This window comes from Anarrhichthys ocellatus, unplaced genomic scaffold, assembly GCF_004355925.1.
Source record: "Anarrhichthys ocellatus isolate YVR2014 unplaced genomic scaffold, GSC_Weel_1.0 scaffold33, whole genome shotgun sequence".
NCBI classification, from domain to species: Eukaryota; Metazoa; Chordata; class Actinopteri; order Perciformes; family Anarhichadidae; genus Anarrhichthys; species Anarrhichthys ocellatus.
In genome coordinates this window covers 2,395,196-2,407,237 of record NW_022280063.1, presented here as the reverse complement: position 1 = coordinate 2,407,237, position 12,042 = coordinate 2,395,196, and the positions used below count along the sequence as shown (strand labels likewise).

At 41.8% G+C, this 12,042-nt stretch overlaps 1 protein-coding gene across 1 annotated transcript in view; it reads right to left on the bottom strand.

The window, feature by feature from the left end:
• Positions 1 to 855: 855 nt before the first annotated feature.
• The window catches only part of cerk (ceramide kinase), a 36,024-nt gene continuing 24,837 nt past the window's right edge, over positions 856 to 12,042 (bottom strand). The window contains exons 11-13 of the mRNA XM_031865685.1: positions 9,709 to 9,914; positions 5,609 to 5,823; positions 856 to 3,049 (exon numbers count right to left, since the gene is read on the bottom strand). Coding sequence (XP_031721545.1) covers positions 2,941 to 3,049; positions 5,609 to 5,823; positions 9,709 to 9,914 — 530 coding nt within the window. The 3' untranslated portion in view covers positions 856 to 2,940. The remainder of the gene's footprint in view (positions 3,050 to 5,608; positions 5,824 to 9,708; positions 9,915 to 12,042) is intronic.

Here is a 12,042-nt window from a genome sequence, read left to right as displayed (position 1 = left end):
CCAATGTTCACATTTCTGCTCTGGAAATGTATGCACATCGGCAATTAATAAGATAAGGCCTCATTTTCTTTTTCAGAAAACTATTACAAAAAATAATTGTATTAATGTAGGTGTTCAACTTGGGCAGTTTCATGGCAATATCTATTAGTTCATATTTTTTACCTAGTTACCTGAGGTGTCTCCCTGTAATTGACTTTGAATCGTCATTTTCTTTCTTTCATACCACTCACACTATTGTTCAGTCATTATAGACCTATGAGTTCCAGTGGCACCCTATAATTGGCATCACTTTGAAATAGTGCATTAGTTACCAGTGCATTGGCTGTAAAAGGTGGTGCGGGTAAGAAATTCCTTTTTCATTACTAGCCAAAGGAAAGGAAATTAAATGTACACCGCTGTTTGGTTCGACTCTGTTGCTTGTAGGTAACTAGGACAACCCACATTGTCTGTAACTCGAAGATTTGTGGGAAATTCAGATTACTCTTCGGCACTTTCGGAACCGCCTCGCGGTATCAAATAAAGAAACAAGAACCGTACCGTGTGCAGAATGAGCACAGTGTGAAATACCACTCCATCTCAGCAGAGACCTTTGATGTCTGATGTTCTTTAATGAAACATCTCGCTCACATCAGAGCACCCTATTAAATTCCACTCATACAGGGAGACAGACAGAGAACGAAAGAGTGAGATTGAGAAAGCCAGAGCAAGGTAGCGCTGACCTTTTGTGTGCATCCGTGGGAGTGTGTGTGTGTGTGTGAGAGAGAGAGAGAGAGAGAGAGAGAGAGAGAGAGAGAGAGAGAGAGAAAGGGAGGGAGGACCACAACATGAAGATAGAGCAAAGAACATGAAGAGAACCATATTTCAAAAGCACTTTATTGAATATTTTCAAAAACTAATCACGCATCTACTCACATCACAGTGTGTTGACTCGAGCAGCAAGATTGCATAAACACTTTAAAGTCGAACTGAAACTAAGAATTATTTTTGCTAACAAATCAAGTACGACTGTAGGCACTCGGCAGCTACTGAAATAGCATAAAAATAAGTAATGTCCGGGAATCAGTTCTAACGTTAGCAAGCTAAGCTAACTAGCGTCAGCTTTCCAAGTGGAAGCTATGGGTGCACGCTAGTTTTCCTAGCCTGCTAGCTTCCAACAGCTGCCGTACCAATATAGTTTGTTTATGCACACAAAAGTGCGTAGGAATTCAAAATTCAGTTTGACTTTGTTTGCATCGACTGTCATACATGCTAAATTATGTAGCTTTTTCAAATGGTCGGACCTGAAAGCTTCCCAATTTCTCTGTGTCTCTGTGTACATTTGAGTGTGTGTGTGTGTGTGTGTGTGTAGAGTATTTAAAAGCATCCAACTCTTAACATCATACTGTTAACTGACAAAAGTGGGCAATGAAGGGAAAACATAATGGACCTCCAGAGTCAGTATTAACATAGTTGAAGAGGATTCATAGAGAGGAACAGCCTTTCATGGTATTACAAGTTAAGCTGTGTGTGTGTGTGTGTCTGTGTGTGTGAGAGAGAGAGAGACACAGAAAGACAATGAATATCAGAAACATCATAGAAAGACAGAACATGTGTGTGTGCCTGTCTTTGCTCCTCTATAGGCGCTTGTGCCGGCAGCATGTTGGCTGCAGTGAGAGAGCATCTGCAAAACGGCAGTCATGAGGCTAATTGTGATAGAGCTAACTCATCACACTGGCACATTCACAACTACATTAACGCACACACACTCCAATGATTGCACGCCCCTAAAGGGATTGTGGAAAACACACTTAACCCTACACACACACACACACACAACATACCCTCACGTATCATTATTGTGTATGTGGTTTAAAACAGTTTTTATCAATGCAGAGGTAGCATTCTCTGATGGTCTGACTTTACAGAAAATGAGCTAATGGGGCTGATTTCAAAACCACACAATAGATTATCTTTAATACAGTTAACCATGTGTAATTCTGGCTAATCCCAGGTGATGAGTCAACCGTCAGTAGTTTTTGGCCAGGGAGGAGCAGAGCTTAGAGCCACAGGTGCACCGCAGCAGTGCTGAGACACACCAAATCACTTAGCAACCACTTTGTCTTATTACCCAGAATCCACCGGGGTCCTGTTAGTGTATTAGCAGGGTATTCAGTTCTTTTCATTAGTGCCCCTGGCTCATATCTGCTTCCACCTGGGTCACAGATGGGGTTTTTTTCCCAAAAAAGAGGGAAGATCAGTTTTCATGATTCTCTTTTCTTTTTTTTCTTTTGGCATTTCATGTCAGTTTATCGGTGTACTTCAGAGGCCTTTCTTCTTCGTCCCTCTCACCAAGTAGTATCTCCTCGGCTGTCTCTCTTTGCTACACAGGGAGAAATCCTATTTGTGTTCTCCTTCATGGCAGCACCGATTGTCGCGGCTGAGTCCAGCTGAGTCCAGCTCAGTCCAGTTCATCTGGCGGCTTGAGATCCTCTGGGCTTCAAAATCTTCCATTTTCAAAAACAGTACTGATATAAAAAAAAAAAAAAAGAAGAAGCTGAAACCGAGGTTTGAATATGGCAGCGCTGGCATATCATATTTTGGGTTTGTAAAAGCTGCATTAGGCAATTTTGCACATAACAATCCCAAATGGCTGAAAGGAGATAACTATCTCTTCAGTAACAACAAATCATGCAGTAGCTAGTATTTCTTCACTTGGGCCTTTTTCCCTCTTAACGGCTACTAATGGGAGCCTTGTCAGCTTTTTGTACCACACCGTCTTGTGCATTGAGAGGGCGTCCTGCAAGTTTCATTTGAACAAATACACTGAGGAGGGATGGGACGCCAGCGTTTGGGATTCACACTGATGGGATTTATGTCTTTTTTCCAGGAAAGTCGTGCCAAGTGCAACTCAGTTTTTGTTTTCCAGCAGCTGAATGTCCCGCCCAGCTCTCAGTCCACTGACTAGTGTGTGCTTGGCTCCACGGCCCACAGTGTACACGGGTCTTCTAACAAACACTGCTGCTGCTCCTCAATACCGCGGGCAAACAGCCTGATCAACTGGCAATGGACACTGCAGAGGGGAACAGAGTGTACACACACACACACATACACACACACACACACACACACACACACACACACACACACACACACATAAAAAGAAGCACACGAGGCATCATTTAGCCTGAATAACAAACCATCAACTTAATGACTCTGCTCATTTCAATGAGGCTTTACCGTCAATGTGGCAGATGTAAAAGCAATGGAACGGCACCCCTGTGTGCAGACTTGACAAGCAAACTCGGGATGAGACAATGTTTGTGGTGTGTTAAGTATGAAGATCTTTAAAGGGACACCTACAACAGATGTTAGAATACAGATGGGGCTGACGCACTATAATGAGACATCCTGATACATACAATAAAAAGTAAAAGTGCACAGGCAGAAAATGAGCTGATGTGAACGGGATAGATGGCTGTTATCGTACAGTATAGCCTCAATTACTGCCTGTGCCTTTGTCTGCTAAATGACACTTTCATTTTTACAGAAACACCTGTTGTTTACTTGCAGGCTTCACGGATAAGTTAATATGATGGAACAGCACAGTAACTTAACTTAGCATTTTCAACCCAATGTTTTCCAGAATGCCATTCACCCATGAAATAAAAATACCAATTTAATAAATATATGTTAACTCTAAAATCAAGGTAGCACTATATGCTTGGGTTATAATTCCATCACTATTTTGTTTTAATTGTTTGGTTCAATCATTGTGGCAGGTCGGGTTCCTTTTCCAAATGTGCATTTCTCACTTCCAATGCAAAACTCTTTCTTTCTTTCCGTTTCGCCTGGGCTACCACCATTAATTATCCGAGCAGCACTCTGGCTGGCTCACTCCAAGAGCGATTAGCGGAGAGGAAGAGGCAATAAAAGCATGGACTTCTGCTTTAATTAAAGGGGAGTAGCCTTTTAACATGGGGAGGGCCGTTAAATTAGCAACATTACAGCGCCATGCATCATTGGCAAAGTACAATGGAGCATGAAATAAATGATGCGTCCAGCAGTGCCACACCGGCTGTATAGAGATCTGATAGTGGAGGACGCTTTAAGTGTGGACGGGGCCAGAATAATGAGGGGGGCTAATTCCGCCAAGTTGCCAAGATCGTCCAACAGGGAACAGTGAAAGAGTCTCCTGACCACAGACTGTTGGACACCAGCAGCGCTAATGGCACTGCTGCTATCATTTCTGTCTGGCCAAGTAGGAGAACTTCTTTCTCACCAGCTAACGCTACTGCTGACCATCAAGATGACTTACTTTTCCTTGACCATGTTGAAACCCTCTAGCATTTGTCTAAAAGAAAAGGTCAATATTTTGGGAAAATATTTGTATTTACTTTATAGCTTAGCTTAGCATTAAGACTGGAAATGGAGAAATAACTAGCCTTGTTCATTGCAATGGTAACAAAATCCAACTACCAGCATCTCTAGAGCTAACCAATTAACATCTTAAAAAAAAAAAGTGTAAAAAAAAAATTTGCTTCCTAGAGTCTCTGCTGGTTGCCCGCTCAGGCTAGATGTTTCCTCTGTATTTACGCTAACACCAGCAGCTGCAGCTAATTACAGAAACGGTGCTATCTACTGTCTACATACCGACGTTTATAATGTACTTTGAAACGTTTTATCTTCCGTTATGGTACGTTGCCTGTTTCCAAATAGTGTTGTGCCAGCACAACATGAATAAGAGATTACAACCATGCTAGCAGCTCTTTAACACTGTGCTAAATGCTAAAATCAGCGTGCTAAGATGTTGACAATGACAATGCTACTAAGGTGATGTTTAGCATAATGTGAACCACGTTCACCATATTAGGTAAGTGTGTTAGCATTTCCTAATTAGCATTGTGCAGTACAGCTACCGACATACCAACCAACATGGCCCTCTACGGAGCCACAACGCTAGCATGGCTAACAATTGTACGTGCGAGTGTTACTTGAGTGCACTATGAATATAGAGCTGTTTAGCATACAGAACATCATCTATTTCCACTTTGGCTTTAAGTCATGATACTCAGAGACACTTTAGAGTAATTTAAACTGGAGATTATGTCTGCAATACCCAGAAAAGGAACAGTCTTTGTCTGATGCAATTGGTATGAGTAAAGTATTTCACAGCTTTTTTCATTATACCTCTTCTACAATATTATGTGCACCAATTCAAAGCCATTTGCCAGTCCTCATCTCTGCTGAGAGAGAGATCCTGTCTGTCTTCATTGCCTCAAAAAGTTAATTTCTTCGTCACAGGCTTCATAAAACGCAAAAAAAGCTGGCACAGTGGAAAAATGATTGAACCACACCTGTCTTCAGCAGTCACAATGATTGTTTCAGTTTTACAGCGTTAAAAAGTCATATATATGGGCAAAACATTCATCAATACTGGTAAATCACAATTCATCTCATTGTTTTTGCCGGTGCTGAGTCGAAGTGATTGTTTGTTTGCACCTCAGATTTGACTTTCTTTAGTTTTGAGTTGAAAAACTTATTTCTAACAAAACGTGGAAAAGCGAGTGCTTTAAATAACTACGACAGGAAGTTGTATTGTACATTCAAAGGTGATTGTGTGATTAGTTACCTGACTTGGATGGCAGCGTCAGGCAGGATCTCCCCGTCGCAGCTCCAGCTGCTGCGGCAGGTGCTGTAGTTGCAGGTCGTTTGGGCCGAGCATATGGGACTGAAGCCTGTCTTCTTTGGACTCTCAATCGGGTCCTCTAGTGAAACCAGCTCATGGTGCCGCGGCTGGAAACGAAACTTCTTCACCCGGTGGACCTCAACAAACGAGTGGTCAAACTGGGGGAATGAGAAATAGATGAAAGAGGAGGAGGAGAGATGAATAGAAGGATGTATGAAGGAACAGATGTGCACACAGATGGTGCAGAGGTTAAGACCACCACTCTCCAGAAGCACTTGAAGAGTTTCATTTCAAACTGCAGGAGGCTGAGAGGGAAGACAAGAATCCATCTTTGTTTTGGGCTTCACCAAGTTACATTTTGTGTACAATTGTTTTTTGAGGAAAAAGCGGTTTAGAGTCGAATGCATTTTCAGTCTTTTTCAAGTATTTTCATGATTACTCTACTGTCGGTGTTTCCACAAGGGTGCTTCAATCAGAGGGAATTAACAAACACCATGCAGAATGCAATTGCATACAAGTGATAAAGGCACACCCTGCTGTATGCTGAAGATGGAAGTTAACTTTTAAGAAAAGATCATTTTAGTACCTCAGCCTCAATCTGATTGATTAAGGTCAAACTAAAAAGTGAATCTATTATATCAATTATTTGTCTTAGGTAGATGAATCGACTAGGGTTCATTTAATCAGGCTCATTAATTTTTTATTGAGACATTTAAATGAACAAACTATTCTAATCGTACACACAAAATAGCACTGAAAATGGACAAAGGCATCTATTCCCATTTTCAGTGCTATTCAGTGCTATTTCTCTGAAATATGAAGATCATATTGGGGCAGTAAAATAATTCTTAGTGGGTAAGGTAAAAAGTTAATTTCTACTTGATTGTTTGTCGATTGAGCTGATTTTATAATAAAAAGTTAAACTACACGTAGATGTCTTCTTCTTTTCCCCAATTACGGTATAGAAAAACACCCAAGAGGAGTTTGAATGTGAAATGGAGGGAGGGAGAGAAGAGGTCAGATAAAATGGAGGTGCATGAAAACTATGTAAACAGCCGGAATGCAGAGAAAGAAGAAAGAGAGAGATGAAAAGAAATAATTTTGTCAAAGTCCCCTTTCATCTCACTCAGTGTCGCAGAAAGGTTCAGCTCTGTCCGGCGCACTTTCTTCCACTTCACGGGGTGCCACTTTCTCTCTATTCCCGACTCTTTTCTTCACCTCTTTTTTTCCTTTTTCCCGTCTCTCTCTCCCTTCCTTCTCTCCCTTTCTCGCCCTCTCTCATCCCAAAAGCGGAGTGACAGCCATTTACTTCACATCAGACCCATTTTATGACTGGAGCCGCTTTGCATTCATGCTGGACTGTCTGCCTAAAAGGCTTTCTGACAAGGCCATGAATACGCTTAGTGGCTTCTCACTCCTTGTTTCTCTCCGCTTGGCTGGACAGTGATGCTGATATTAAGTGAACTCTGATGCAAAGTCCTACTCACCGTACTTATATGACTACTTGTCTACCTTTCTGTGTTGCAAGTGAAGCAGCAAAGACAGCCTTGATCTACAGACGCACTGCATCATGTCTTTTCAATGCAATACCACACTACGATCTGTGGTCATTAGACGGTTAATGATAATATCATTTGGTTTTCTCCATTAGAGAGATGACATCTCCATGAAGAAAAAGGTTTCTTCATGGTACACGAGTTCATCTCAATTTATTTTATATGGGACACAAGCAAAACCTTTGGCAAGGCATTGTGGGTATACAGGCGAAGTGGGAGTGACCAGGGACACAAAGAAACACAAGTTGCATAAAGTTAGATATATTTTCGTAACTGAAAGAAAGGACTACAGACACAGACAAAAACAAATTGATTCTTGGAAAAAAAACATGTACATTTTGGGAGAAAGTGCACGTGGCTTGTATACACGACGTTAGCTAATGAACAAGCTAATTGCTAGCTTGCGAGCATTGACACGCCCACCGCGACGAGTGAGAAGTATTGGAGGCGATGTTCGGCAATTTGGTCACTTTCAGTGGGTCTGCGAATTAGTGTGGTCGAGCTAAATGCAAACATCAGCATGCTAACATGCTCAGATTGTCAAAGTTAGCATGCTAGTGTTTAGCACATGGCTGTATAAACAGAACTGGATTCGTTTGAGGCGGCACCCCCGTTCATTCCAGTGAAAGTCGCTTGGTGGTGCATGAAGCAAACAAATGTTCGAGTTCCAAGAATAAACTTTAGGTCAAATTTTCCCTATCGTCCAGTGATCTTCCACATCCATGGGCCCATAGAGCAAGCGCAGCAGGATTTCCTCTAACCATGCCTCCCAGCCTTGGTTCTGGGGCTCATTCACATAAACGGAAGAAGCAAAATAACTCTGGATTCGGCTATTAGTGCATTTTACAGCTATTAGGACACAATGACATAAATAAGGAATATTCAAGTTAAAAAAATAAATTATCCGCTGAGTTACAGACGTCTCATACACATGCAGACAGACCATGTCCCAATGTAAGTCTATGGGGAAGAAAAGTCATTTTGGGCCCACTTTGACCTGATAATGGTGCCAGATGAAAAGTACATTTTAAAATGAAATCAGCAAAGTTATTTAAATTCATCCTGAGGGGTTTGATAATGTCTGTACCAAATTCTATGGCCAATATAGCCATCAAATAGTTGAGATAAAACGCACCAAGATGGTGGACTGACCAAGATTGTCATCTCTAAAATGCAAATTGTGTCTTACAGTAGATGGATACAGTTCCATCCTGCTGCTGATTCTAAGTATTGGAGTCATTCTCTGCATTTGCGTCACTAGGCAAAGTTATTTTTTTCTAGTTTTGCAAACACATGGCTGTTGTGGTCATTTCATCTTCTATAAAAAAAAAATTCTTGTTGTTAAATCCACTTGTAAAGCACTTTGTGACTAATGTCTCTGAAAAGCGCAGTATAAAAATGTTTTACTGACTCACTTGTTGATTTGATTTTGCTGGAATACATTGGTTATTTCATTCAGTCATCTGTATGTAATGTGCTTTATTGCGACCACGGTATTCCAAGGACACGCTTCATGTCACACAAAGCAGCAATTTCATCAATTTGCTAAATTTCCGCTGTAATAGCAGCAGCTTGTGCTTTCTATCATTTATTTTTCTTGGTATTAAACTGTGTTCTACTGCTGAATTCTGTTCATTTTAAAGCTGCGAATACGTATCATCCCAATCTAATCATATCTTATTGATGTCCGTCCTTGTAGTCCAAACACCGGATGCAACAGTCAAAATGTTGACCTGAGGATGTCAGTCTGAGCTCAAAACACGGTTTGCAATTGCACACTTTGTACCAATGCAGCTGTAATTACTTACAGGTTCCTTCTAGATGGGATGAACTTCCCGAGGTCCTTCCTGAGGTAATAATTACTAATCACCAGACTTCCCCTGGCAATACTTGTGCTATCCTAAAAGGGCATTAGTCTGGTATCAGCCTGTTCTCCCCTACAGCATATCCCTGATGCAGCGATAACCGGTGCCTCTCTGGACCAGGGTGGGGGTTATTTATGATACGTGGGAAGGCACCAGGCTAAGGCATTTGAACTGAAGTGAACCATAGTTGGGAAATTGAGCCGAGTCAGCAAATGGAGGTGCTAGCACAGCAAGTGGGCAAACTCCTGCCTTCTTCTCGCTCGTTTACAGTCTTTACACACTCAATTCATCCATGCACAGATCGAGCAACTCCTGACGATGAGAGTTGGATTCTGCAGCAAAGTGATTGATGGAAGGCTTTTTTTTTTTTTTTTCTAGAAAGGATGAAATTGAAAAGTTTTGCTTTATTTTAGTGATTCCTTCACTCTCTGAAGGATCTATTTTTCTTATCCTTGCTGAATACAGATCATATCATTTAGAAATATTCTCCAGAGCATGACTCATACACCGTGTATAGACACTTACTTTTGAGGGATGAAATCATAAATTGAATAATATTCCCAGTGGGTAATACCTTAGGAAGTGCTTGTGAAGATAAATCATACACCTCCTTCACTCCTACCTGGTCTTCTTTGTTGGTGTGTCGGACAAGGTGTCTGAGGAAGGCCAGGCGGGAGCACTTCCTGACGAGGATGAGGTCTGTGGTGCCGTCAGCGAGGTGAGCGGAAGGCGAGAGGCCTTCCGGACTGCGGGGACACGCGCAGCTCATACTGGCCGCGTTAATGGCAATAAACTTTCCACGGATCACGCTCCAACCACTGCTCCCATCTGAAACAAGTCAAGAGTCAAGTTGACTTAACTGTGCATACTTCTGTTGGCCCTCTGAAGTAAAAAGTTATTCTTGTTCAATGACATTGTGATGCACCTAAAGATTGGATTTTGACCTTCGTAACCGTACACTCGACACACTTTTTAGGAGTCAAACCAATTATGGAAGCAGCCATTTTAATAAACTTGCTAATCCTGCTCATTTCAGTCCAACATACAACAGCATTAAACACCGTCCACAAAACTCATGTTGTGTTCATGCTGGCCAAGGTTGTTTACCTACACGCTTGGCAACAAGTTTCAGTTAGTTGCAATCTGCAAACTCATTTAAATTTGACACATTGCGTCTTTAAAATAAAGAAACATTTCAATGAAATACAGCATCCATCAAGGTTTCCAGTCTTTTATATGCCTGTGGGGGCTCGGAGCTCGCAGTATCCTCCAAATAACTTAAGTCACTTTCATTTACTATACTCCACATCGGATGAAATTTGTCACGTTCACGCAATGAAATCAAGTGCTGCGGAACTACAACCCAAAGCACACAATCGCCTGCAATTGTTGTACACCTTTCTGGTCATAGTTTCTGGTTTAATTAACTCTTCTCTTTTCACTGCAGTATAAAATCCCCTCCGTCTGACATTGAAACTTTAAAATGAACAGACCTTGAGCTGCAGTGAATACACTGTACTGTAATTAATTTACAATGCAATTAGATTTAGTTTAGAGTATTCTACCAGCTCTCTGCTATTAACTTGCACAAGCTTACTTTGTCCAGCAGTATTCGTTATTCAAATGCCAAAGCATTTATTCACAAATATGAATACAGACAAATATTGTCGTGGGGTTTCCTCTTAGATTGCCAATGAATACACGGTTGTTTCTGGTAAAGCCTTCTTCCATGGGTGGCGTTACCAAATAGAACCTGAACAGCATCATGGTTACACGCGGTTACAAAATACAAACTCAGAACGCATCCTGAGATGTTCGACTGAAACAAATAATGTCTGCAAATTTGGTTTTGAAACGATACTGTGTGTTTTGCAAGTGCTTTACGAGTCCTTAAGCGAGAGCTCTCCGCTTGTTGCACATAAGCAGTGATGCTGATGAGGGTCCATTAGGATCCGGATGCCTTGGCAGGAATTCTCAGAGCAGTGCTACCCTGACAATGGAGCCGAGATAGAAATATTGATGCTGAAAGTTATGTGTATTACCCTTGTCGGAGAGCTGAGCGTCGTCTGTTTTTAAAATGCAATCAAATTTAGCCGAGGAAGGGTTGACAGCATCTAAAGAGGAGGTCACATAGATAGAAGACTGATTGGATTAACCTCAAGTTTGCTTGTTATGATTGAATGCACAAGCGGCCTTTCGAATCTCAAATGACAGACGCGACGGTTGCACTTCACAAATCACCACTCTGATCCTCGGAGATTAGCGACTGTTTGCCGTTGATGGCGTATCAAAAGACACAGAATCACCCACGGGGCTGCCAGCGCTCGTCACCGGGGTGAGAGTCATTGGAGGAAGCGGGGAGAAAAAAAAAGTGATCACAGACATCCAAACCTCAGAGGGAAAATGATATGATCTCGGAAAGCAAAACGATTCATTACCCCCCACCCTCATTTCGCATAAACAAACTTACAGAGGTGATAACGCGAACCGATGATAACAAGCCCGCAGAGTCTTCATAAAAAAAAACTGATATTCTACTTGGAAAGCAGTGATTAAAGCTGAATAAGATGAAATAAACACAACAACAAATCCAACTGTGGGTGGACTGTAGGCTCCGCATTCGAAGAATGTCTCCAACTGAGTATTTGCTTCCTGAGGAGAAGCTGGCTCATTTGCAGAGAGAGAGAGAGAGAGAGAGAGAGAGAGAGAGAGAGAGAGAGGGTGTCCTGCCTCATTGATTTAGCAGTTGTCTTGAGATTTCCAGCGCCAGGAAGGGAAAAACCCCAGAAAAACAGAAAATCACAAAACAAACGGCAGCACTGGCTTGAGACAAACCACCTGTCAGAGCTGGCGAAGCCAAATTTCTTCCTGATTAGTGGGGAGTCTGTCACACATCGCACACAAACAGGTTGCGCTCTATTTTCATATTTACACAGGACCCCCCCCCCCCCCCCCC